The following is a 27,866-nucleotide window of genomic DNA, read 5'->3' on the forward strand; positions in this document are numbered from 1 at the left end:
CTCCATCTTGAAAGCAGACCGATCCAGAGGGCGGGGGCGGGGGGAGGAACTGACGGCCGTCTTCCCCCCTGTCTGTCGGGTGCAAGATAACAATCAAAAAGCAAAGGAAAATTAACAAAAAAAGAAAAAGGAAAACCCAGAACCACCCCCCCCCCAGAACAGAACAGAAGAACAAAACTTATTTCTTTTTAAAAATTGTCGCACAGAACAACATAACACATTCACAAGCCACTTGTTGGCACTGTGTACCTGAGTGAGGATTTTCTAATATAGAACAAACAGCCATAAAGTTTATTTAAAAAAAAAAAAGTTGATGGGTGAGACTTCAGTGCTGGGGTGTAGCAGCTGATTTACTGGCATTGGTTACCCATAGCTTATTTCGATCTCTTGTTGTCAATGACGTTTGCTTGTAGTTTTTGTTTGTTTTTTTTTTTTTTTATTTTTCTTTCTTTCCTTTCCGAGCCTTTTGAGGCTGAGGTCTATTTGTCAGCTGATGTCCCAACTATTTAAGACTAACAGTTAAAATAACAGTCAGTGTATGAGAGAGTTAATGTGCTTGGCCACTACTAAGGATGAACCAGCTAGGGCTTCTTCAAGTCCTCAGCTCACCGCGGTCCGTTGGCCCTGATCAGTTGGCTTGTCCTGCAATATGGTTTTCGCTGTCACTCCCATAGTCGACGTCGGGGTCCTCCTCCTCCTCCTCGTACTCCTCGTAAATCTCTCCGTTGATGTCCTCAGCCTGGATTTCCTCCTTGATGTGAGGCTCCTCTCCCTTCACGCCGTAAGTGCTCTGAATCACGGGCATCCCGGGCTCTGGGCTGCTGGACACGCTCGAGTGCTCTGAGGGCAGGTGAGGGGACGGCATTCCTGCCATGGCGATGGCACCGGGGTACACGACGCCCGCCGTAGCGATAGGGATCTGTGCTTGTTGCCTGTCACGGAAAGAGAGGGTGAGTGTGTGCAGGAGGTCGCAGCTTTACTGCCTCTGGGTCACCAAACTCAAACCAACATTCACCCAACTAGCAAACATGCCCAGACAACGTCCTGTTCTAATGTCTTACCTGCCCACGTTTGTGCTTCATAGATATGGGGGAGGGGAGGCGCATTTAGAATTGCCATTTGATGAATATCCTAGTAAGAGCACCAGTGGAAGGGGAAGCCCTGGGCCCTGCTAAGACTGAACCCCCAGTGAACTAGATTGTTGGGGGGAGGGCGGCAAGGGGGGGAGGATGGGGAGGGGAACACCCATAAAGAAGGGGAGGGGGAGGGGGATGTTTGCCCGAAACCAGGAAAGGGAATAACACTCGAAATGTATATAAGAAATACTCAAGTTAATAAAAAAAAAATTGCCATTTGATAATTAGGATAGTCCTACTTTATTATTGTTTGGGGGAAAAAAAATCTGGCACCGAAAAATTAAGCAAATTTACCCAAGACCTTGATCCCAGCTCACTTTGACTTCGCTACGACCAGGAGGAGTTTTCGTTTGTTTTTTTTTCCCCACCATGAAGCCTAAAGGTCATTTAAGTATGATGGGAAAAACAAATCTCTAAACTATTTGAAACTTTCAAAGTAACATTATGATCCCCCAAACATGAGAAGGTAAAGCTATCATGTTATCCACCTGTGATGTGAAATGGCGTTAGCCCTTTGGGGGATCAGAGCCAGAGCCAGCCTCGTAGACAAGACACCCCAGAAATCACCAACGCCGGCTTCTATTGTCCTACTCTGTGGACTCTTTAGAACCTTTGACCTGGGAACTCCACCGTCTCAGGTTTGCACTGGACCTTAGAGATGGATTTAACTGGTCCTGTCAGGGTGGGTGCACAGGGATTCCTGTGGGCTTCCTTCTCTTAGTCTTTTGTAGATTTACCATAGACTCCAGAAGTGGTGGCCTCCCGGAACCTTGTGCAGAGCACACTGGCTCTTTCAAGGGAATGGAGGGTACTCGGTGGGTACAGCCGCTCTTGCTTTTCTTTTATTATTCATCCTCCTGACTGTATTCGGAGTGGAGACTGCTCTCCTAAGTTCTCTGGATGTCAGTGTTTCAGACTTTATCCCTGTGCGTCTTGAGGACCCCGCAGTGTCACTGTAGGCAGCACGCAGCACCACTGTGCATGGCCTCCCCGTGGGAAGCAGAGGACAGCATCCTTGGGGCAGGGTTAAGTTCAGGATGGAACTCTCCTGTCCATGAGCTTTCTGTGTAATTTCAACCGTATGAGATGTGCACACAGCAGTTGCGTGCATGTGTGTATGTGTGTGTGTGTGTGTGTGAGCGCATATGTGTGTGTGGGGAGGGGGAGATGCTCAACAATTCCACAGTATTCAGAAACATGTGATTCATTTGGAATCACTGTGAGGGTTGTGCTGTCTTGGCTAAGCTGCCGGTGATGAAATCTATTGTGGCGAAATGTTAGAAGTCATCGAACACCATCGAGGAAGAGAACTGGTTAGATCCAGTCATGCCTCCAAGTTTCTAACTGCAAGCATAAAGACGGTGTTTACTATCAGATCCGATCTGCTTTCAGAGGACTTGGGATAAAACCCAGGGGAGAGCCGGCAGCTCACAGCGCCCCCTCCCCCACTCCCCGAACAAACGTGTATCTGCCTGCCTATTTCATATGCATGTGTTTAGGGCTTCATACAGGCTACAAAATAATCTTAGAAAGAAGGCTGCAGGTTCCTTTCCAAAGGTTGCTCTGTGACTAAGTAGACAAGGGGAGGGAGGAACAGGAAGGAAATTTCCATACCCAACGTTGAAGTACTGTCGCATTTCCTGCCTCCGGTTCCGCATGATGGCCTTGTACTCTCCGATGCGCAGTTTCTTCCCATCTACCAGACAAGTGCGCTTCGGCCTGGGTTTGTACTTGTAGTCTGGGTACTTCTCCAGGTGCTGTTTGCTGAGCCGGGCCTGCTCCTCATAGTATGGCTGTTTCTCTAGGTTGGTCATAGCTTTCCAGCGAGATCCTGTGGAGACAAGGAGGTTACGATGCCAATCTGCAGTGTTTCTAAGAATCCTAAAAAAAAGGGGGGGGGTGGAGATGCCATGGAGAACAAGAAAGAAGTTGAAAGAAAATGTTGGACAAAAGCCAGAGCTATATAAACATGTTTCTGATTAGCAAGATCAACTTGAAAGGCGAGATTTCACAAGAACAGAGGTGTCTGCAAAGAATTATGCACCCAAAGGCACAAGCGCTTGGGCAATGTATTATTTTTGACTTGAATGAACAGTTTAACTAAACTCGCTTATTATGCACTGAAAAGCTCAAGGATTTCATGGGACGCAGTTACACTGCTAAACGCTCAACGTGAACTCGTCCCATGTTGCGAGTCTGACTTACTGAGTCCTTGAGTATTTCTGGGAGGGCACAGAGCTCATCACAAAAGTTCGTACATCACGTGGTTTCGGAAACCATGGTCGTAGAAAACACTGGAGTTAAAAATGAACCCCTGTAAATGGGGGACGCGTAGGATTGGGGATGCTATGTGTGAGAGCTGTGCAAAGAATTTGGGTCCTGTGACAGCTCATTGGGTAAAGACATGGGTGGTGGCCCTGACTCAGATGGTGGGTGGAGAGAATTTACTTCCTGGAAGTAGTTCCTTAGTTTTAAAAATGACATTTTGTCATCTTGCTACTGTCCTGTGAGGTTGAGAGACAACATTCTAGCTGTTTTCACAGGCGAGAGAACTGATTTTTGCGTGCATGAAATCTCCTATCCACCATTGTGCAGATCTGACTCAGAAATGTGTGGTCTGCGCATGTGTGGTCTGCGCATGTGTGGTCTGCGCATGTGTGGTCTGCGCATGTGCGCACCTACTGTGATCCAGCACACACTATAAGTGCCTTAATGAATATGCACTGAGCAAGACTTTTATTTTAACTATCCTGTTTCAGAGGAAACACATCTTACAATAATCTGTGTTAGTGGTAGTGTCCCCCTCTTCCCCCCCCCCTTTTTGCTGTTTTGGGTTTAATCTAACTTGGATTTATAGGGAAAAAAACAAACAAATTGGAAGTGTCCCCCAAAATAGTGTGCTAATTCTCAGTTTTGATGTGGTTGGATGCCTTGATTCCATCAGTGTGGCCACGTGCGGTAAGAATACCCTTGTAGTGGGTTGCTATAATCTCAAAGCCAGGCTTCAAGACCTTACTGCAAGGGGAGGCGTGCTTCTCCAAAAAGCAAGCAGCTCTACGCGGGTCGAATGTACAAATGCCGCACCAGGGGCTGCTTACAGCTGCAGATGGCGCCTGGCCCCCTTTCTGTATCCAGCCTTAGCCTGGAGTTCCATCCTCGGCACGTGCTGGGTGTGGCCAAGAAGGGAAAGCCAATCTGACTGCTGGGTGCTTAGAGGGAAGCTTCTCTGAAGGGTGAGGTGGTGAAGGGCAGATGTGATCACTGGTGGAAGATCCCACGGGATTCTGGAAGTTCTATAGGGAGAGGGTAGGCAAGAGGGAGAGAGAGAAAGAGCACTTCCCCCATTTCCTGCCACTCAGTGCCCTATACTCTTAGAGTATGAAGACCATCATCCTGAGTACCTTGAAAAGTCACACATTCTCGTCAAGTATCATGATGGCAACAGAGAGAGATCAACTAGTGAAGCACATGCCCAGGCCCTCCTTCAGGCATCATCTAGGGAAGAGCGTAGAGGAAGCTGTACCCCTAAACTCCGGGCAGAGCAGAGGCAACGCATTGCCGAGCATGCTACCCCTAGGGAGGAAGGGCATGCTACCCTAGGGAGAAGAGGAGCCTTCCATGTGGGCAGTTTTGCACAGGCTACGTTAGCAAATGGATGGGGGAAGTCTGACAGCGAATCTGTCGGAAGTATTTCAGACAGGTCGCCCCCAATCCTGATAGATTTGGGGGTTTGTTTTATTCCAAACTCGACTCAGGTTAGAGTGCAAATAGCAGAGCTGCTTGCTTTCCACTCTAAAACTTCTGTTTGAGCAGCATGGTCAGACGGGTCGGCCCCCACACTCTTGTAAGCGCGCGGCCCCAAGCTCTGCTTCCCAGCACACTCTAGAACAGTGGCTCTCCACTCATACTTACATCACATGCTACAATGATGTTTACATTAGAACTCATAACAGTAGCAAACTTACAGTTGGAAAGTAGCCATAAAATAATTTTATCATCGCCGCGGCGGCGGCATGAGGAACTGTGATAGCATTAGGTTTGGTTTTCAGAGCCTACCATCCGGAAACAGAATGTGGAAACCAGGAGATTCAGTTAGGCTATGGAGTATTGAAGATTTTCCCCAATGTTTTTCTAACGTATTTCGTCTCTAAAGAAAGGAACGCTTATTTCTCAGAGGTAACCTGCCTTGGATTGATGGTCATTTTAATATTTTAATGTTTTCTCACATGGGTTGGTAGGATGAGAAGTAAAACTCCCTACTTTACCTCCTGATAGTCTATTTCCCCTAAGAGCACCCAGTCTTACGCTATATTCTAAACAACAGGGCCACATAATAATGGCAATTTTATTTAGAGACAGGGTCTCTCCAGGTAGCTCAGGTTAGCCAGTGTTCCTGCTTTATAAAACCCCAAGTGCTGGAATTACAGGCACGCACACTCCCACGACTCAAATTACATATTTATTCGTTCATAACTGTGAATTAAGGTAGCTTAGGTGCAAACTTAGGGTTGCAGTGTCTCACTTCTACCTTGGGACCACGCGGTCTCAGTTTGGAGGCAAATCCAGTTTACATCTTTAATTACTCCTCTGGGTGGGGATAGCCAACTGGGGGTGGCTTCATCTCGGTCTCCAGAAACAAGAGCTGTTGACTGCGGGTTCCCATAAAGAGTCAGGTAGCAAAAGGCTAGCAAAGACACAGAGGTAGTCCACCATGTCCCCACAAAAAGATGAAAACAGTTACTTGGTTTGGTTGGTTTGTGCCTGCAACTGTGTACGAGACAGAAGTGGCTTGCTGTTTTCAAAGGGTGGGCTGTTTGCAAGGCAAAGGAAGAGACCATCGGGAATGATAACAAAAGAGTTGTCAGTCGCAATGAGAAATATTTGATGCTCAAAGTCAGAGAAAACAAGGAGCCCTTTTTTATTTTTTCAGCCTCTTCCTTCCGAGTCTGGCAGGAGGCTCCAAGAGGAGTGAGAGTGAGCTGGGCGGCGATGTCATCTCTATGGGGCATGTAATGAATTTGCACATTTTACTCCGACTACTGTATATCTAATCAGGAAAAGATGTCCCCCAGTCCCTGATCTCGAGCCAAACAGTAAAAGGTGATTCCTTATGTTAACAATTTCAGCAGAATGGCTTATTAAAACCAGATTTTAGGGTATTATAAAATGCTTAGAAGCCCTTTAAAATGTCAACTAGGATCCCCAGAGACTACATAAAATGTCAACCCCGTTCGAGCGCCTGTTTTAAGCAGAATGAATTAGCAGCATGCTGTCGGAGGCTGTTATCCAAAACAATCGGCAAAGAAAAACATCAGGCCTTCTTTCCACTTTTCTATGAGCTAGGCCACTCAGAATCATCGTGGGGCTATTTGAAGGTTTTATATTTATTTAAAGCTGGGACTAAATATCGGGCCGCCCCCCCCAAACTTCAGTGTTTAATTTTTGGGTGACTAAAATTGCTCCGTGTCTAATTACTACAGCTGTATCATAAAGGCCTGGGGCCAGAGCCATCTGACGCATAGACTGTGACAGCAGAGATCGTATGGGGAGCCTTGCCTTAAGTCAGCAAGGATTTTCCTAGCCACTCAGGGCTGTACCATAGAGACTCTTTGCTTCATTTCCTAGAAAACAAAATGATTTGCCTTTTAAAAAAACCTTTCAAGGTCTTTAACTCTCTGTGTGTGTGCCTATGATTGCATTTGCCCATGGAGCCCGAATGAGGGCCTTGGATACCCTGGGCCTGCAGTTGCAGGTGGCTGTAAGCCTCCCATCTTGAGGGCTGGAAACCTAACTCAGGAAGCAAGTGTCCTTCACCGCTAAGCCACCTCTCCGGGCCGTCTGCTTTTTGTAGAGCAATGTTTGAGCCAGCGAGAAGGGTTTGGCGCCAAGCTCACTTATCAAGTATTTCAAATGGGCGTGTGGTGGCGTGTTCCAATTTGGCCAGGCATGGTCCTAGCGTTTGGGGGGCAGTGGCAGGCATATTTCCGTGAGTTTGAGGCTAGCCTGGTCTACAGTCAGTTCCAGGGCAGCCAGCTGCATAGTGAGACCCTGTCTTAAAAAAATCAAATGCGAGTAATTCGTGAGGAGGAGAGGGTGGGGCCATTAAAGGGATGAATAGGTCAGAGATGGTATGGACAATTAGGGAAATCTGTTCTAGCTCTTTCCCTTCCGGCACTGCACTTTGTATAAATGTGTTCTCAAACGTAGGAGTCCCGCTTCTGCAAGGGACGCCACGTGTCCTAATCTTTCAGACTCCATGCATGTATTCTTCTGAAAACTATTTTAGGAGAAAACATTAGGGCACATGCCTGTAAGTGCATGCATTCTCCACATGATCTGATCGGATTGCAAGTACCTTGTGGCCTGGGGGCATCTACTTACTGCCTTTGTTGAGGATATGGGATTATGAGGAGAGAAGAGTGCATTGAGTTACTATGTGTAGGCAGCCAGTTCTTTAATGCACCCTCAAAGGTATCTCTTTATAATGTCCGTGTAACTCCAAGAGCATCATGAGTTTTAATAAAGTCATTTAGGCGCGTGTTGCTACTTATTTTGCGAGGCCTAATCATCTCTGATGGAGCCAGGTGTGTTCGCTCCGAACTCTTATTGTGAGGGAACGGGCAGTGTAAAATAGCTCTCGTCGCTGCAGTGCATCGTGCTAGCTGGAGATGAAGGTGAGGATATTGATGTTAACAGAGTAATGGTGAGGTCAAAAAATGGAGAATGGAGCCTACATCTGCCCCAAGCTCTGCCGGGCCCTTGCCTTAAACCAGCCTACAGGTGCCCTGCCTAGCCATCTCCTCGTGTGTTTGGATGTCTGTGCTTTGGGGTAAAGGTGTACCTTGTCTTCCTGTACACTGGGAGCTGTGGTGGTAGGTACAGCTGCTTTTCAAGTCAGCTCAAAAGTACGCCATGTTCCTAAGACATACCAAGAGCACAGTAGTCTGCGGGGTTACTGAAAGTAAAGGAGTGGGGTTCTGGGGCCTCTGTCTTCTCCTCCTTCCCCCAGCACGCTGTGCACACCAAACAGAACTTCGAAATTCTCATGCTTCTTCAAAGGAGGACGAGAGGGACGAGACCTGCCTGTCCAGTTCACAGATGGAATCTCGGGGCGCTTTCGTGTACTCTGGGCCCTCAGTGACGGTGCTACTATCGTGGAATATTGGCAGAAGGCAAGACAAGAGCAGCCTGCCTTCCACACCCGTCATCTTTCCCTGAGAGCAAGAGACAGCACAGAACAGCACAGCGCGACAGGTCTCCCGTCCCTCTCTCGGTCCTCCGCAACCTCCTTACCCAGTATCTTGCTGATGTTGGAATTGTGCATGTCGGGAAAGGCCTGAAGGATTTTCCTCCGTTCATCTTTCGCCCACACCATGAAGGCATTCATTGGACGCTTTATGTGCGGCTCGTTGCTACCGCGTCCCCTGGATTCCCTGTAAATTCTCGACTCGGAGACCCCAGCGCTTCCTGGAAACAGACAACAGCAGCACTTATGTCAGTGTTGGGACTTTGGCAGGGCTCCTCCTGGATCACTGTTTTCTTGGGCTATTAAAATATCGGAAAACAAAAAGTACTTCTGATAGTGGTACTCGCCGTTCCCGAGACAGATGCTTCGCTTAGGAAGTATCTGCGATAAGCCTGTGGAGGCAAATGTGTTTGTGTTTTTAACCGAGTTCTTATCTCTTCTTGGGTTTTCGAAGGACCGTGGATGGTCTCAGCATTGACTTTGCAGAGTGTGGAGAAAGCTGGGACATACTATTTTTGGTGTCTATGGGGAAAGGGGTGAGTTAGTCTCTGAGTGCACCATTACTGCGGAAATATGACGGATGTAAAGAATCTGGTGAGAGTATGGAACACTCAAGGGTCCGGCACGGTGGGTTAGGAGGCAGAGACGCTGTGAGGACTTGAAGTCTCTGAACCCCTTTTTTGTTTCTGAGGACACATCAGTAAGAACATTTTAGACAGAATTCCAGTCAAAACAATATAAATTTCTCCCTTTAATGTGGTGGGTGTTGCTTTTCAATCATTTGTCAGTCTACATAATGACTGCTGTCTATCTTACCCACAAAAGGCATTGGATAGTTGGAAGAAAGGAACCAATTGATGTGTATATTACTATTGGTTCTTAAAAAGCAAAACAAAACACATGTACACGGAGGTTTTTTTTCCCCCCTTAAGATGCTAAGTTACCAAAAGAGAGAAATCTATGGTTGCATTTCAGATATCAAGGCTACCGATGACGAGGGACCCCTCCTCCCTACACTGAGCCCCAGGAAGCTGCACACTCCCTCCTCTGGCCTTGTGTGGCTTCCTAAGGTGTCTCCTGCAGAGTATCCCATAGCTAAGGAGCAGAGATGCCTGAGTTCAGGCAGTGAGAAGGCGGGGGAGCCTAGAAACAGGGCACCCTGCAGCTAAGACTTCACTGTAGTCATTGTCAATCAAACAAGTGAAAAAACAGCACAAAGCAGAATCTGGACATTTCTAAGGACCCGTACCTCCATCAAGATCATGTCTCTTTTAATTCCCTCCATCCGTATACCTTAGTTAATTTGAGGAATCGGTAAGGATTCAACAAAACAGCACCTCTCTAGAAGCATGGTTCATAGCTTGGCACCTCTCTACCAGCATGCATGGTTCCTGCTCATCTGTTCCCTGCTCCTTGCTCAAGGTAGACCGGAAGCTACTTTGCATGTGAGCGCCGCCATTACATCAGACAATGGCAGCACAATCTACTTTGACACGGTGCTTATTGCCAGAGTGGGCTTGATCCTGCGAGCCTAACTTAAAATTGATGAAATGTGTTACGACCAGCGATTGCCTCTCGATTGACAGACAGCAGTTCTAATGCACAGCCGCATCCTTCCGAAATGTGTTTGTAACTAGGGAATGATCCCGGCCCATCTGCTGTTTCCGGTTCTTACACCTTACGGCAACATAAGCCACGAGAACAGCGGTGGGGGGACTCCGTCAACTCTAAAGAGGCTCTTCGTATGCACGTAGGCCAGGTTTATTCTGGGAAGGGGGAATGGCTGCAAGACTGTGTGTGTTTTTCTGGCTCTCCATCTGAACGAGTTCAATGGGGACAGGATCGTGGGATTAGATATTGGAGCTTGGCTCGCTTTTGGCTGCTGAGAACCTTGATGACCAGAGAAGAGTGGGTGCCGAAGAGTCACAGGGATCCTCCTCTTCCTGTTTGAGTCTCAGTGGTTTGCCGAGATTGAATCTTTCCCAGCCTGCAGCGAGGCTGGACCCCTGAAGTCCTAAACCACACACGTTACCTGATACCAGAAGGAGAGCCCTGTAGGGCTCTGTAGAAGAGAAACTATAGCTTCTTCCTATGCTCTCTCTGCTGTATCATCTGAAGTGGGCATCAGCCCAGCTGTCAGCTGTGCTGTGTGAAGTGATAGGATGTGTGGCTTCTGTGTTTAGAGTGCTGTCTAGATGCTGGGTCAGAGTAGGTTTCTGTCACTGGGTAGGCAGTGTAGCAGGTAAGGCTGCAAAATGCCAGGAAAAAAAATGTCCAGGACATGCCCTCTGAACTGTGTGCTTAGCTGACGATTCGAGCTGCAGAATGAGCTGATAGGAAGCTCTACACCGTTTGGTGTGCAGGAAGTAAGGGGGCGGGAGGCAGGCTGGCTGCTAGACAAGGATATTTGCTTTACAGTTACATCATCTTAGACCTTAGTCCTGCCTCTGGCACTTACAGCCCCCTGATCCCCGGGGGAACGATTCCAAACCACTGGGGTCCATCTTCTTGTCTGAGGCGGCACTGACAGGTCCTGTTAGGGTAGAAGGACGAGTGCTGGGCGCACTGACTGTGCAGTGTGTGTGTGTGAACCCCCGCTGGGATGGCCAGGTAGGCAGCGACCTTTCTGCCTGTTCTTTTGGCTGTTTTAAGCAGCTCCAAGTCCACCCTCCCACTCCATCCTGGAGTATTAAGTGAGTAATGGCCACAAACCGTCAGAATCTCCACTCATGTTGAAATCCATCATTCCATGGCTAAATTTCCCTTCTTCGTTCTGTTTAACTGCCAACTGCTGAGTCAGGCTCTCCAGTGTTGTTTTTTCCTTAAAAAAAATAAAAAATAAATTTAAAATGAGAATCTTGAACCTATAATTATTCAAAGGCATTTCTCCCCTTGGGCCATATATAATAAGATTGGCTTCTGGGAGACGTGGGATATTGGTATACTCACCTTTCCATGTTCAACACAGCACACTAAGGCTGTTAAGGAAAATAATCAGTAGGGGTTTGGACTCTTTTCGAACCCCTTGAAAGCCTTGGCATTTGGGTTTTCTGTACCTAAAGGAGCTAGGTTGCGATCCTGGGAGAAAAACCTTTCCCAGTCACAAAATGCACACAGTGTTTTCCCATCCGCAACCTGTTCTGGATTTGCAAAGGCTGACTCGTTTTGGTTCAGACAGTAGAGGTATAGAAGTGGTTCTGAGGCTTAGAGAAAGACTTCCAGTATTCAGGTGATCAGCCCACGGAAACAGAACTCAGAGAAGCACCCGCCAATCGCTACCTTCCCAAATGCCTTTTGCATTGACCACACCGGGGGGGGGGTGTGGGGGGGTAAGGAAGGCACTCAAATATTCAGTGCTAATTGCTTGTCAAGGCTTTATGCCTCCCATAGAAGTGGCCTGTTACTTAGGCCACAGTTCGATTTGGATTGTTCTGCCAAAATATTGAGTTGGTGAATTTTCGGAGATACACATAGACATAAATTAAATCTCAAAGTCATCTAGTCACTTAAAAACATGCAGTACGTGGCTTACATTTGTGGGGAACACGGCGTTAAAAACGAAATGATGTTCAAGAAAAACATAGTGCTTAGCCTCGCCCACACAAGATATTAAATTGCTTCCAAATTAAGAAAATGGCCAACTTTGAAAACAGGAAAAAGCATGCAGGGAGAGGCCGCTGCCCCTCTCAAGTTTTCCAGCCACGCTCTTTGGATGATGCGGATCCAAGACAGCTTCATGAAGGGCAGCCACTGGCTTCTGTGGCCTTCGCTCAGGTCCCTTGCTAAGCCACCAGAGTGTTGGAGAGAGCTTGTCACGAACGGCACTGACGGATCCCAGACACCGCAGAAGTGCTACCCACACTAAGATGTTCACAGAACACAGACAACTACGGAAGATCATTGTCTTACGGGAGAGAGAGCCCCCAGCCAATGCAGTCACAAGGAACTAATGAAGCACTAGAATCCTCAGTACAGTACAGTCTTTGTCTTAGAAGACCTTTGACAATAGTACAATTGTAAGAACTGGATTAAAATTTCTCTCAAGTCTGTGGCCTTGGAAGTCTGGACTCTATTCATCAGAGTCTCTATCTGATTTGACGGGAAAGCTAGCAGATACAAGAAGACCTGGTTCACAGTCACTCCCACACAGTCACCCCCAGCAGTCATGCTGAAGGGAGTAAACTCTGACCCAGTTTGTTCTGGGGTTTTGATTGGTATTTTTCACAGCTTTGTAACCCCTGGATTTCTTCCTTTCTTTCTTCCTTTTTTCTTTTTTTTGCCTGAGGGTGTCTGCAGCAGAATTCAGAAGTTCCAAGGATACTAGCTTAACAGTCTGTTTTCATAATAAGGGTAGCCATTAAATGTGCCCCTTCACATATACAAGTATACTTTACACATGTATGTGCACACACACACACACACACACACACACACACACACACACACTGACCTCCACCAACAACATCCAAGAGTGTCCCGGTCGAAGAACACATGACAGTACTTCTTTGCAGAAGGGGCCGTGCACACATAATACCTTTCAAATTTTGAATTTTTGACGCAACAGTCAGAAGGGAAATAATACTATATATTGTCTAAAGAATACTTTGGATGGAAAGGTTTTCAAAAGAGAAATAGCAAAATGGAGGCAATCATATTAGGAGAAGAACTAAATGTTAAGTGTCTTCTAGGTCACCGAGTCCACGTCTGTAGGTGCCCACCCTCCCGAGATGCTGAAACTAAATGAACAGGGAGGCAGTGTCCGTGTTTCCAAGTTACATCTAGCTAGCTACTGCTAACGGACACACAGACACATTGTGCTGTCAGCAAGAGGAAGCAGAGAACCGCATGGTGGGGTACACAGTGTCACTCTTTGTTTCATGACTCTTTTTTTTTTTATTAATTTTTATTTATATGAGTACACAGTAGCAGTAGCTGTCCTCAGACACACCAGAAGAGGGCACCGGATCTCATTACAGATGGTTGTGAGCCACCACGTGCTTGCTGGGAACTGAACTCAGGACCTCTGGAAGAGCAGTCAGTGCTCTAACTGCTGAGCCATCTCTCCAGCCCTGTTTCATGACCCTTAAGACCTTTAAAGAGGGAAAGGAAGGTGTGGTCGGAGGCACTGGATGGAGGGTGTGTGGTGTGTTTCCAGTGAAGACTTTTGGAAGACAAAACCAAAGCGGAAAGCCAAGTCCCTAAGACTCCATGTGGAGTTCAATACTGCATTAAATTTTACACACATTTCTCAGGAGTCCAGGTAGATATTCTTTTATTCTGAAACAGAACTAAATGGAGATGATATGGTGAATCGACAAGAGAAAGAGTCGGATTTAAAATAGTTTTCACCATCTAAGGGAGTTACGTTTCGAGGAGAAGGAATCAGTCAGACGTCATAAACACTGGTGATGTGAAATAGTCTTCCCATGCTCTTCCTTCGAATTCCCCACATCCCCATCAACCAACAGCTAGAGCGGTGGTTCTCAACTGTGGATCTCCGCAGGGAGTCAAATGACTCTTTTCTCACAGTTGCCAAAGACCATCAGAAAAACACTGACAGTTACATTGTGATTCATAACAGTAGCAAAATTAGATTTACGAAGTGGCAACAAAAATAAATTTTATCATTGGGGGTGACCTTAAAGGGTCACAGAAGTAGGAAGGTTGAGAACCACTGCTGTAAAGGGACCGACATGGGTGCTATCATCTATCATGTCTAAGACTCAGAGATTTGGGGTCATACCCTTTAGTTTTAACACTTCCTTTTACATAACCCTATATGCATATGTTCTAATACTGCTGGGAATAAGAGGAGTTTGGCTTTCAGTCCTCAGTAGTATCAGCGTCAATGAAGTAAGAAGAAAAACATAAGGAGTGGGAAGAGCAGGAGTGGTGGCCCGGGCCTGGTGATTCCAGGTTGTGGGAGGCTGAGGCTATCCTGAGGCAATCATGAGGCACACAGTGGGAGTTAAGGTATCTGGTGGTACAGATTCAGGCCCTGTCTCTCTTTTGAACAAACCAGGGTCAAGAAGATAGCACAGAGGTAGTTGAGAAGATGCTAGAAATCACACACACAAAAGTCTGGGGAACTGAAATGTTGATGGATAAGGATAATTTCCTGCCCACTTGATAAACTTTTTCCTCCCACTGGATATCATTTGATATCAATGATAAATTTCATAGAATTGTCACGGCATGCCTCGGTTTCATGGGCAGTTTTCTAAACCACGCGTGCGTGGTACTTAGGCTTTCCTTGGCTCTTAATACTCTTTAGAAGAGGATCTGAAATCTCCCAACCCTCATGCACTTAGAAAGAGCAGCAGCAGCAAGGCATGGACCTTTAAAAATGCTGGCCAAAGCTCTTTCCTGCCAGGCTCGTTGCAGAGTCGATGAAAACAATTCCACCAAAGTGGTCAAAACAGAGCTCTGTTGCAAATACAAGTAGGAACCAAACAAGGCGACCCATATACATCCCTCTTGATTAAAAAGGAGCAATTGGACGGCAACCGGGTCTCTTTTGGAAATAGACTCCTATTTGGCTAATCAAGTTTCATGTAAGTCTGCAGGTTTGTAAGGGGAAATGTGAGGTCAGTTCAAGATTCTCTGGGACTTTATCTGATCCTATGTTGTCCTGAAGGAAGGTCAAATGATTGTGTTCGGCTGAAGAATAGGAAGGTACGCAGCTGCAATCCCGGCCCTTGGGGAAAGCATCGCAAGTCAAGGACAGGCTGCTCGAGGTAGTGAGTCCCAGGCCAAGGGAGGACAAAACAGTGTTGATCTCAGAAAACCAAGGGAGTAAAAGAAAGCCACCCATCTAGACCAGATTGCTCCAGGGACCGACATGAGTAATTTAAAAACTCTTCTTAGTCTTCGTGGTCACCTTGTGAAATGGCAGCTGGCCTGTGACTCCGCATGCAGCCTTCCCTCTGGCAAACATAATGGAAAAACGGCATTGAACTGCTTGCATGTGACATCGGACCCTGTTGGAACCTGACAGGAAGGCCAAAACATACCTATCCTTTCTGTCGGACTGGCAGAAGGGGACCAGGACTCACAGCGAAAGGGACATATTTGAGAAGAGAATGTCTTTAGATAAGTCGCTTAAGAAATCTGGGTCCCAGAGCCCAAATTTTATAATGGGGTTTAAATGAAAGACAGATTCTCATTAGATTACACATGTTTAAGAAAATTATATTTTTGACATTATAAAGAAAACTTTGTGGGGAAAATGCTAAAGAAAAAAAAATAGGCAATGCCAAACACCCAGGGAACACAGGAACGGTTATGAGCCACAGTGTCCTGTGGTCAAAGTAGAAAACATCTCTGATGAAAGTAAGACTTGAGTTCTTTAAAAAATGATTTGCGTTCCCTCTCTCCTCGTGTATCATCTACAGCAGTGTATTTACTTATGTTCTTCTTATTTCCTTTTCATAATTAAGAATGAGCTCAATTTCATCTTGGTACCTATCCAAAACTCAGTAACTTTCTTCCATTACTAGAAACACAGAACAATTGAACAGTCGCAAAGGTCAGAGCGGCCATCTTCGTTGATCTTTCAGGGTGCAGTCAAAGCAAAAGAGAGCACAAGGTGGACCTGAGTGAACACAAGAGTCTTTTCTTTAGTTCTCTGGTCTTAAATTAAACAGTGCATGGAGAGATATGTTCCCTCGCTTCTCTGAAATCAGGATTCCTATGGCAGTGAGCCTTGCCCCCCATCAGGCATGCAGACCCAAGGAGTGAGCTGGGCTGTGGATCAGCCACCATAATGAACAATCTCTGCAGTGAAGTGCACAGAGCTACACACAATAAAAGGCACAGGCATGTAATGACAAAACAGAGTGTTGTCCCGGTCGCAGCTAAACCCCTCTGGCTATGCTACCCTACTCCACTTTTATGGTCTCCTAATATACTAGTGACACAGAGAATAAAGAAGTAGCAAAACGGGGGGAAAAAAAGGATATTAGTCCTCTAATTATGTGAGCCTCACAGCCCACCAGAGACATTAGAAGTTAATCATAATGTCATGACTTGTCAGCTGGGGATGTTTTCATCGGCTTCAGTGGAAGACTAAGACGCTATGTGGATGTCCCACCCCTCGACTCTCAATGAAGGAGCTATGTGGATGTCCACCCCCTCAACCATCAGCTCTGTTCTTGCATATTGATAGCTCTCTGCTCTATAAAATCACCGTCCACCCACATAAACTAACAGCACAAATGTGAGAAAAGACTTTTTTGTAAATTATGTATAAATTACATATAAATACACACACACACACACATACACACACACACAATGTACACTAAGAAACAAAAATCTTTCTTCCAACTTCAACAGACACATTTAATAGAGTATGGTTAAAAATCTGTGGAAGATTTAACTTCTATCTTTGTTAGATTATGTACAGACACTCTGTGTATCCTGGGCTCTGAACCCTTGACAAACAAGGGAATCATAGAAGTTTGTGGGCCTGCCAATCAAAGGTCAGAACTGTGTCTGTGTGTTCTCCAGTCTAGTTGGGTAGAAAACTAGCCCTTGCCAATTCTTCCCTGTTCAGTTTGAGATTCGGGGTTAAGTTTTGTCATACATCTGATCTCCTGCTTTGAAATCTGGTAGCCAGCTTCATGACATGTTTCTTGCCTCTAAACTCACTAGTAATGTAGTCATCAGGAGATCAACTGGGAAGACCTGCTTCTTTACAAAGGACCTGAGGCTCGAAGTCGATGAAAAAGGCAGAGAAAAATCACGGTTTCTCTGCAAGATTCTAAGTTCAGCTTAACAATAAAAATCTCAAGATGGTGACATGATTTATGGAGACAACTTATAGATCCCTATTAATAATTTAAAAATTAATTGTAAAATGGGAGATGGGGTTTAAAAGGGTGATGAAGAACATTCAGAAGCTTATGGGAAACAATGAACTGATTCGTCATGAAGGAGGAACATTTGGAAATTGAACCCACACACTTGATGCTTCAGAACCCATTGCTCCGGGTAGGGACACAGTAACGCCTGGGACTAGAGTGTATGTGGTCAGACTAGTGGGCTTATGCGAGCATTTCAGTAAGAACTGGGATAGAGGAAACTGAGGCGAAGGGGTGAAGGGTGGCGATGGCTTAGGTCCGGCTCTGACTTCAGTGATTCTGTCTCCCCGATTGTCAGTGTCGAGAATGTGTAAAGGCCTTGAAGAAGAGGGAAGAGGTGGCAGTGGGTGCCTTCAATGCTGTAAGAGGCTTCCTGTTTTAGGAGACCTGAGACATATTCTTGGAGAGGCACAGAAACTCGGTGGTATGTGGGCAACAGAACACTGACCGAAGGCTATCAACTGTCTGGAGAAAGACACAGAATGCAAAGTTCCCTGACTGATGGAGCTGTGTCTACTGAACGCCCGGGTGTTGGACAAGTGACTACCTGTAAGTCAGAGATGCCCAGGGGGTAACCAGGGTCATGCATCAAGTTGGGTTGGAGCTCTTTCCTTGTCTTTGAATCTTAAATGCTTTCCCGGCCAACCTGGCTAAACTCCATGTGAAGACATAAAGTCCTTGGAACAAGCTATATACATTGGTACATTTTCTCTAACTGTAATTTCTCAAATGCTACTCAGTAATATTCTTCGACCTTATAGGCAGGCGCTCCACACAGATGGGAATGTTTCAGGGAAACATAATTTCTAAGTTTTATAATCATTGTCACAAATTCAAGGAATAGGTTACAAACAAAACAAATAGTGATTATTCAGATCTATTCTGTGAGGACACATGGACTTATGCACTTCATAAAAAACACAGTTGGATGCCCAAGTCTAACAAGACTAATTTATTCCTCGACACAAAAGCCTACTGCCGGAGAGAGGGAAACACCGTGGTAGTCTGAGTGTGCCACTCACGGAGGAAAAGTCGTTCTGAGGATTATGTCAAAAATCAACCACTTACGGGGAAGCCGAACAGGACAACGGGTGCACTGCCGCTCAAAACCGCAGCACGGCTCACTCACCATCCTGGAGCCTGCGCCGAGGATGTGAGGAAGAGCAGGGGCAAGACTGAGATAGAAGACGTGAAGAGTCTGTGCCCACTGCCAGTCAGGGCATGGCTCACGACTAAGAGGAGGTCTGCTGTTCTGTCACTCTGTGGGCACACATGTGCTGCTCACCACGGCTATGGAGAAGAATTAGTGGGAGACATACAGGTAGCCAACAAAAAGAAGTAATAGAATTCCTGACCTGTGTAAGACCTCTGGTGGTTGTGCACTGGGCGCGTGCACACATGCACATTCAGAATTAGAATGTTGTGCGATGATAACTGTTTTATACACAATGGTGGCTCAGTTGCTGGAGTACAAAAGTATACTGGGGTTTTCGCTTAAATTTTTTTCCCCTTTGCGTGGAAGAAGAGCCATGAAGCTGTCAGCGATCTTATAAATGTGACCTGAGTATCTGGCACTGTGGTTGGATAAACTGTTTTCTAGAGTCATCGGGGGATGGTCCATAAACGCTGGGTCTGATAGATGGGAACAGGCACACTATGGTTATAGTTCACGTTTCAATTATGCGTGGTAGTTTTAGGCGAAGAAAGATTGGGATGTATACTTAAAAATCTCATTTTAACGAACAGCAAAAGCTTCTCTCCATATTTTACCAGAATAGCCAGGAATACACTGTAAGACTGGGCGTATTCCTGCTGGTGTCGTGGCTCTCGCTCCTTAGGACAGAGCCCAGGGAGGGACACAGGAAGAGCTAAGAAGGAAGGGCCGGGAGAATCAAAGATGGCTCCAAGGCATCCGCTAACTGCGAAGATGCTGGCTTCTTACATTTAGCTGAGCACACAGGTTCCACGTGCTTTCCTAAAGTCCTTGGTGGTCCATTGGAAAAAAGAGATGGATGTCAAAGGCTGGAGGTCCCCAGACTGATCTACAATCTGAGTCCCTCCAGGCTTCCCAAATGCCCCCCCTTTTTTCCTCTTCTCTTTTAAAGACTATGCATGAAAACACCACAGATGTGAAGGTTCAAAACACTAAGGGGGGTGGCCACGAGCCATTACTGTCCCCACAGCTCCGTGGGCAGAAGCAAGGGTTGGTAAGAGAGGGAAGAGCTGTGTCTGTGAAGATCTTATGGCATCTCCTGCCATAATTGCTAGCCTTTCAATGTTTTCCTAATAGTTTGACTTCACGCTGGCACGACCATCTTTAGAGGGTCCATAGAGAATGTGTCTGCTACACACATGGGCATTTATTTTTATCCCTATCATCCCGTGAGAGCGCCTTAAAGAAGAACGTGGCTCTGAGGAGGCTGAGGGAAGGTTGGGAAGAGGAGAGTACTCCTGATAGATGAGGTTTGTGGGGCAGCGACAAAAGCCAGTCTTTACTCAACAACCTTGAGGGAAGCTACATAGGCGAATTATAGTCCCTTGGTACAGACACATGCCGTTGACAGTTTGTGACAGATTCTTTTCACCTATGTCTTGCTTTACATTCTCTTACGGTACCTACGATGTCCTCTACAGAAAGTTGCCAGGAACGTGATGATTAGCGTCTGCTCGGTTCCCCTAACACAAAGAGAGAGTCTCAACCACCAGGATGGCAGGGCGGGAGTCCCTCCGAAAACCCGGTGCGGTACACCCTCGGAGACTTATTTTACCGGGCCACTCTGCCCTAACCTTTCTAGCCAGAATGATGTAAAGAACACAAGACTCCTCTGTTTGAAAACACGCACAGCTTTTCCAGGCTTGGAAATTAAACCATAAAAAGTTTACTGAAAAAAAAAAAAAACCCTTTAAAAAGCTCCTTAAAAACTCACACCATAATTGCTCCCCACCAAGCGTGGGCACTTGCTAGCTGCATGCAGTGGCACTGTGACAAATGTATCAAAACGGAGTGCAGGCTATACTAAGAGAAAGAAAAAGCCTTCCACTGGCCATCTGTGAAATAAGGCATGTGGCCATTAAATGCAGGGGCTGTAAATATACACAAACTCCGTGAAGCAAATGGCAAAAAAAGGACCAAACTTCAAACTCAAACAAATCAAAATGTTTAATGCATAGTTACCACTGCTGGAGGAAACAGCGCTGATCTCTGCGGTCTGTGGACTCGGCATGTATTTCAATTAAATACCCCCCCACCCCGCCCTGGAACGGAGGGGAGGGGGTGGGGGAGAGGAGGTGGGGGAGAAAGAGAGAGAGAAATGAAAAGATGCAGAAGAAAAGCATCTGGAACAAAAGGTTGTGGACGCACCGCACTCCATTTCCTGAGACAAACAGCCACGCCAGTACCTGGCACCAGCCTGTCAGGGGTATCGATCAGAGTTATTGAAAGGCTGACAGGCAGGATGATGGATGGCTAGTGATGACATAATACCAATTTGCCTGTTTTTTTTTTTTTTTTTTTTTTTTGTCCTGGTCTTTTGAAAACTAGCTGTTCTGCACTGATAATATTCACTGAAGGGTTTCCTCCCTGCTCCTGTCCCCTAAGAAGGGATCTCTGGCTAAGACGTTGAGGATATGAAGGGTCTTTTTCAACAGAAAACAAAAGGGAAACCTGAGATTCAGATGGTGTCACACACATAGAAAGCCTGATGATCACGTGCCCAGGTGGCAGGTCCCTACCCCGGACAGAGACTCCCATCAAGGAACAAGGTGACAGACACAGCTCCTCCCTCTCTTATAAAACCCTTCGGGCTTTAATGTGACTTTTAACAAAAGTCACCAAGTCATTAAATACCAATGTAAAGATTAAGGTACCACAGATGCACTTTCATACAAAAAAAAAATCACTGTTTGTGTTACTTTTGTTATTTCAGTTGTTCCTGGGCAAATTCTAAACACAGGATCGCAAAGATCAGGTTCATCTCCCTCTCTTTCCTCTCTCTACTGCTGTCTCTATCCCGCATGCATGCACACACACTGTATGCATAACACACACACACACACACACACACACACACACACACACACACACACACACGGCTAATGAAATCCCCTGATTTACAGATGCAGGCTTAGAAGACTCTCCCTCCCTCCTTCCCTCCTCCACGGGGCTTACCGACCATGTCTACCTCCTTTGCAAAGCTATTCTCTAACAATTGACAAATGCAGTCCTAATTTGGCCTCTCTGATTCATTTTAGCTCACAGCAATATTTACAACGGCCATCTAGAGACCATCAGCTGAAGCGTCTTCCACTCAATGGAGGACGCCTGTACTCCTCCCCGCTCACTGTTTCAGAGGACAGCCCCCAGCTCCGAGTCTCACAGGCCTTTCCCTTATCTCTGGGAAGGAGCGTGTATCAGATAACTCTGCTAGACTCGCTGTGTCAGTTTCTGGAGCGCCGACACCCGCTCGTCCCATCCATCAGACGGCTGGCGGAGCGTCCGTGAGGAGTGATGGATGTGAAATTGTCGCTGGGGTGCCGTGAGACGTAGTCACTGCATTTGTAACTAATGCTCTCACCCGCACCCCCCCCCCCCCCCCCATTATTAGACATCTGCGTTAAGTCTACATTGGTCACTGTCATTTCTGGTTTGTTATCCTGTTAAGGGGAGGGAAAGGGTTGGCAGCAATGGATTAGAAGCTGGTGAGAGGAAAAGACTGTGAGTGCCACCGTAACAACATTAACCTGTTTGCGCATTGCCCTGTGTCTTCTTGGGAGCGCCTCTGACGAATTTGACTCCCGTGGCTCTCCAGTGAGTTGTTACTTCAAACGGGCATGGGACTGCTCACCACGGTCACCTCACTCTACACAAAGTGGCCAAGGATTTTTCTTGAGCTTCAGAGGTATTCCCCGAGCAGCCATTTGCATTGTCGACTAATTCCCATTGTGTCCACGTATCGCTCGTAGACCGTGGGAGTGCAGACCATGTTTGGTGAATAAGTTCTCAGCTTTAAGAAATAAACGTATGCATTCCCATGCTTACTTTCCTTGTTTTACATGCATAACATGGGACAAGCAGGACAGAAGTCTGCCTTAACAGGTATGGGAGAAACAGGGGTTCTGACCCATCATTGAGTGATGTTTCCCTGTGTTTTGATTTACTGACTTTTTGGGAGTCACAGGTGAGCTATAAGGCCAGGGTGAGCAGTGCTGGAAGAGCTAAAGGCAAGGAGGGGCCTTGAGGATGAGCCCAGCCTGGTAGAGGCGGCATCTGAGTTGCCACAGCATTTGTGTGGCGTTGCTGGGATGGCTGTTGCCTTTTCCTATCTAATACCTACCTGACAGTTCTTTTTACTAAGATCACCTTTGGTTTCAAAGTGCCTCTTGATCTTGGGAGGAAGGTATTATCTAATCCCATTACAGAAAAATATTTGTGGCCAACGTAAAGCAGTGTGCTTGTTCTCGGCCAGGAGTTTCCTCACATTCATATGACCCACTTCTAGCCAACAGGATGTGTGTGGAAGCGAGCAGGCAGACGGAGGAGCATGTGAGTGGAGAATGGGGTTAGCAAGGAGAAAGTGCGCCCTTCCCTTCCCTAGGGTAGGTACACCAACTCTCTTGTGACCCAAAGGGGGAAAAAATGGAGAGTCACAGAGATTTCAACCCAGATGTCATGGAGCTGATAAACAAAGGGTGAACAAACCTTACATCTGAAGACTCTTATCTGCTGGTGGTTAAAACCCTTTGTTTGTGTTCCTGTACTCAGATTTCCTCTTGTTCATTGAGAAACATGTTCCAAACAGACACGACAGCGTGCTGTTCACTCTTCCCAGGAAAACCACATTTTGGAAGGAGAGAAATGATATGGCCACCTTCTGGTCAGCTTTTCCTCAGGTTGTGGTCGCGTTGCCTGGTGGGAACTGCACAGCCAAGCTCTTAGGATTTACAGTTCACACAGATACTGCCAAGACCAGACCAAGAGGCTCCTGTCCACTTGCCCGAGTGGTGCAGTCTGTGCCCTATCTGTGTTACGGAACTCAGCTTCAAACCCTCCTGCTTCTTCCTACCTGAGATAACCGCCCTTTCTACCCTTGACACTGAGGTTTACGCTGCAGTGTCATCTGTCGCAGAGATCTGTGGCAGGAGATGACATTATTTGAATATACAATCAGTCTATAATTAACTAGAGGAGACAATTATAAATAACACTGTGTCCCAGAGTTTCCAAGAAACCTGACACACACAGTTCTTGGGTATGTTGAAACACTTCCAAGAAAAGTAAAGAAGTGAAAAAAAAAAAGTCTTTTAGAAGTCTTCAATTAAAATGTGTTTCAGTAAAAACGACTCTCATGATGTGTTTTGGTGCATATCACCCGGCAGACACCCCTCCTCGTCTTCATACCTCTAATTGTTTTTGCTGGCCAATTACAGCTACATAGAATCAAGACCTTCTGTTTGGGACCACCAGGCTTTCCGTACGTGAAGAGGAGTCACCGTGCACAAGGTTGGTGCACCAGAGGGAACACATCTCCAGCACAGGACTTTAATTTTCTGGATCTTGGCGACAGTCACCTAACATCTCTGTGGATCTGTGTGTGTGTGGCACGAGGCTGGAGTTTGTCCTTTTCCATTTTTCCATCCCCCTTGCTCTGTCCCTAGACCTTTCATACTTCTGCCTTCCCTTAGTCTTCCATTTATCACAGACATGTGTGTATGCACGTGTGTGTGTGTGGGGGGGGGCACGCCTGTGTGCTGGGAACCAGGATAGGCCTCTATAAGAGCAGCAGACAGTGGTAACCATGAACAATCTCCCCAACTCAGGGAAAGTTACTTAAGGTTGCAAACAGCGTTCTTTGGGGACTTCAAGTGACATGGGAAAACTCAAGCGAGAATTGCAGAAGTACATCATCCCATGTTCTACTGATGGCGTTCTTCAAGAATCACAACAGGAAATCTCAAGCTAACCACTGAGCTGCGTGGGAACTGACCGTGAGCTGCAGGATCACGAGGACCTCACAGACAGTCAGGGGCTGGGGAAAGACAGAAAAGGTACAGGGTGATACTTCCTCACGATGCACAAGCGCTCGCTCTGCCTTCACAGGTAACTAACAGATAGGACATGGAGGTAGCCTGGGTTCTGGGCTCATGCTCAACACTATGCAATTAACAGATTGATAATTTTACCTAAACCACAGAGAGATTACACATCTTGTGGCTCAAAACTAAGCCACCACCCCACAGGACAGTCGGTAATGCACAGAAGGAATGAGTGTTGATGAATCACTTATTCGAAGATGCAAATTTGGTATTATCACCATTCTCGCATAGGTTAGAGAGACACAGGTTGATCCGTACAGAACAGACACCCAGGCATGTCCAACAGGTGAAGGCAGTCTGAGAGCACATTGTCACTGCTGCCAAACTGCAGTACACTCAGGGTTCTGCAGGGCTGCTGTCCCATAAGGAAGCCGAGTCACCCTCTGGCTGTCTTATAGAAAGGATGTGTCACACTGTCACGTTAGGCAGAAAGGCTTGGTTTTCATAACTTAGTATTTCTACTTCAAAACAAATAGAAACATAAGTTCAAGATTGAATTATAGGTACAGAGAGATGGTTTATCCTTGCAGGGGACCCAGGTTTGGTTCCCAGAACCCAAGTTGGATGGTCTACAACTTCCTGTAACTCTAATTCTGGGGCTCTGTGTGTGCCTGAACACACATGCCCCCCCCACATACATATACATCACACACATACACATATGCATACATACACATCACACACAAACACATACACATACATATACATCATATACATATATATATACATACACACATACACATCACACACACACTACACACACATCTACACCACATACACACACACATACACACACACATGCACATGCACACACACACATACACCATACAGACATATACACCACACACACATGCACATACATACATATCACACATATACACATACATACGCATACATACACATCACACACATACACATATACATCACACACATACACATACACACGTACGAACACACACATGCACGTACATGCACATGCACACACACACATACACATCACACACACACCATACACACACACACACACACACACACACACACACACACACACGCGTGCACCCAGAGACAGAGCTGCCTAATTATAAATCTTTTTAAAAAACTCTAAAAACATAAAAACATTAAGAAGATTTCGCAGCCAATCAGAATGACCCTGAGGTTGCTGTTGGTGACTCAGCTGGCCAGTGAGGTTGGTGGCGGTGACAGTGACACAGCTGGCCAACAGGAATCCGCAGGTTACTACTTCAAAAGTAGACTTTTACAAAACTGAAGTTACAGCTCTACGGAGGAGGGAGGGAAACTGAAGGTGCGTCTCCCCACTAAGGCAGGAGGCCCTAACCAGTGAGGGAAAGGCAGATGCTCCAGGCTGAGGATGAGAAGTGGCAGCCAGGCCCCTTTCCCCTGGATGAGCTTGGGACAGAGCGGCTGCAGGCGGCTGCATTGCTGCTGCTTAATCAGAAGCCAATGGAGTGGCTGGGGCCAGTGCAGGCGCATGCAGGAGAGCAACAGCTGATCCGCATTAGTGGAGATTAACTCGCTTCGCTGTGGTGGAGGGCCCAGGATTAGCTTATGTACTCCTGTTGCCTTACAAGCCGTCAGCACAATTATTGCCCTCCGATGTGAATGACTGATCTGTAACCACAGCTAAACAGCTTGCTGCTCAGGGGCTTCGGGAACTTCATGAAGATGGATTTCCATACCATCAAAGTGCTTTTAATGGGCTCCCGGATCCAACCACGAGGCCTGTTTTGCAAGTATATAGAATTCGGGATGAAGGCTTCCTGTCCGAAAGGATTTGGTTGGTTGTCACTTGACAATTCCCAGCCAGCGCGAGGGAGGGGACTTGGGGGGAGATAGGTAGAGTTGTCTCTGCTTTGGAGGATTAGAAGCAAGGTGGTGGCCGGTGATGGGGAGGGAGGGGGGTTACAGATGTTCGCAGAATGCAACCAACGCTGCGTCCACAGCTGAACCCAAAGCGCTTGACAAATAGTGACAATTTAGCTATGCTTGCGAGGAATAGCTCCCGTCACTTTGCATTAGCATCTGGCCGAGTGTTAAACTCAATTCTACACAGGGAGCAGAGGGACGGGTTTCTCGCCGTTCTTTCAAGAATGTTTAAATATTTGAATATAAATCCCTTTCTGCTTGCTATCATTCCTTCTTAGGGCTGCCGCCGCTGTGTTTCTTTCTGCTGTCCCTTCCAGTCCCAGCGTCTCACTTAGGCTGCAAGAGTTGTGAGTGCTGCTGGCCCCGGGGGCTGCAACAGTTGGCAAGGGTCAAGGCCCAAGCTCCCCTTGCACTGTCCTCAGGAGGCATTCCCACCTAGTTCCATTTAAAACATGGCAACCCAGAGAACTATCCTCAGGAGTAAGCTGCTCCTCCGGGGAAGTTTCTGTGGGACTTCTGTGTGCCTCAGGAGGACAGACGTGTAAACCGTTGATAAATGTCTGACCGCAACCCCCACCCCTCACCTGCAGCAATCGGTAGGATGATGAGAATCCAGTCACCACTCAACATTTTCATCCTGATACTACTAAAGAAGCCCACCACTCCGAGGATGCCACAGCCACATATATTTTTTCTTTCCTAAGCAAAACAAAGCTCACATGCAAATCTAAAGGCAAGAAGCCATCGCGTCTCTGGCTAATCCAGAAGCTCTGTTGGCTTTGGGTAGAACACAGAAGGTCAAAGCCTATTTTGTGTCACGATGGAGTCAAACTTTCCGAGTTTGCAGCCCCTAACACTTGACAGTGGCAACATTATGACAGGCTTAGGAGCCCGGGTATCATCCAAGCTTAGGCCGACTAAAGAAGATTCCGTGTTTTTCAAATCCAGCTGATCCCCAAGTATGAGTTAAGCATCTCTGGAAGGCAAAACTTTCCCTCACGGGCAGCATTTCAAATGCCACTTCGCTTTAATACACCCTGGCAGGAAAAACGGCTATGTTCATCCGCGGTAAGGTTCGGGGACGCACGGTGTTCTAATGCTCGGATGGGCCCCCTGGGAGCTCCCTGTTGGTGGGGGAGGGGACAACGAGGGGCCCGCCATGCTGAGGACAGCAGGAAGAAAAGATGGGAGAAAGGAAGGCATCCCGGTGCCCACAGCCACTCTGAGAGAGCAAGTCGCTGTCCCCACTGACCTTTTCTGTCCGGCAGTTGCTGATACCTATGCTGTTCACTACGGCCACCTTCCCATCCAGTGCTTGCTGCTCTCGCCTGAGCTGCTCCTTCATCTGGCGAGCTTCTTGGATTGCCTTGGTGACAGCATCGTGGTCATTTAAATAACCTGGGAATGAGACACAGTACATGTACCAAGTGCGCAGGAGAGGGAGAAGTCAGCTTTCGGCAGGGCCATGACTTGTGTGGGTGTGTGTTGTGGTGTGGGGTAGAGGGTGATGGCCACTAGGACCTCCTGAGGGTTCCTGATGTCTTCATGGAACTCATGTAGAATAAATGAATGAGCAAGCATTCGATCGGCGATGACTGGTTCACCCGGTCGTATGTGAAGGCACCGCAAAACACCCACAGGGAA

The 27,866-nt window shown here is 46.8% G+C and overlaps 1 protein-coding gene across 1 annotated transcript in view; it reads right to left on the minus strand.

Moving 5' to 3' along the window:
- Positions 1-270: 270 nt before the first annotated feature.
- Positions 271-27,866, minus strand: part of Sox5 (SRY-box transcription factor 5) — a 369,147-nt gene continuing 341,551 nt past the window's right edge. Inside the window, exons 11-15 of the mRNA XM_032905393.1 lie at positions 27,475-27,620; positions 11,095-11,203; positions 8,430-8,603; positions 2,751-2,967; positions 271-932 (exon numbers count right to left, since the gene is read on the minus strand). Coding sequence (XP_032761284.1) covers positions 629-932; positions 2,751-2,967; positions 8,430-8,603; positions 11,095-11,203; positions 27,475-27,620 — 950 coding nt within the window. The 3' untranslated portion in view covers positions 271-628. The remainder of the gene's footprint in view (positions 933-2,750; positions 2,968-8,429; positions 8,604-11,094; positions 11,204-27,474; positions 27,621-27,866) is intronic.

Source organism: Rattus rattus, chromosome 6, assembly GCF_011064425.1.
Source record: "Rattus rattus isolate New Zealand chromosome 6, Rrattus_CSIRO_v1, whole genome shotgun sequence".
Classification (NCBI taxonomy): domain Eukaryota; kingdom Metazoa; phylum Chordata; class Mammalia; order Rodentia; family Muridae; genus Rattus; species Rattus rattus.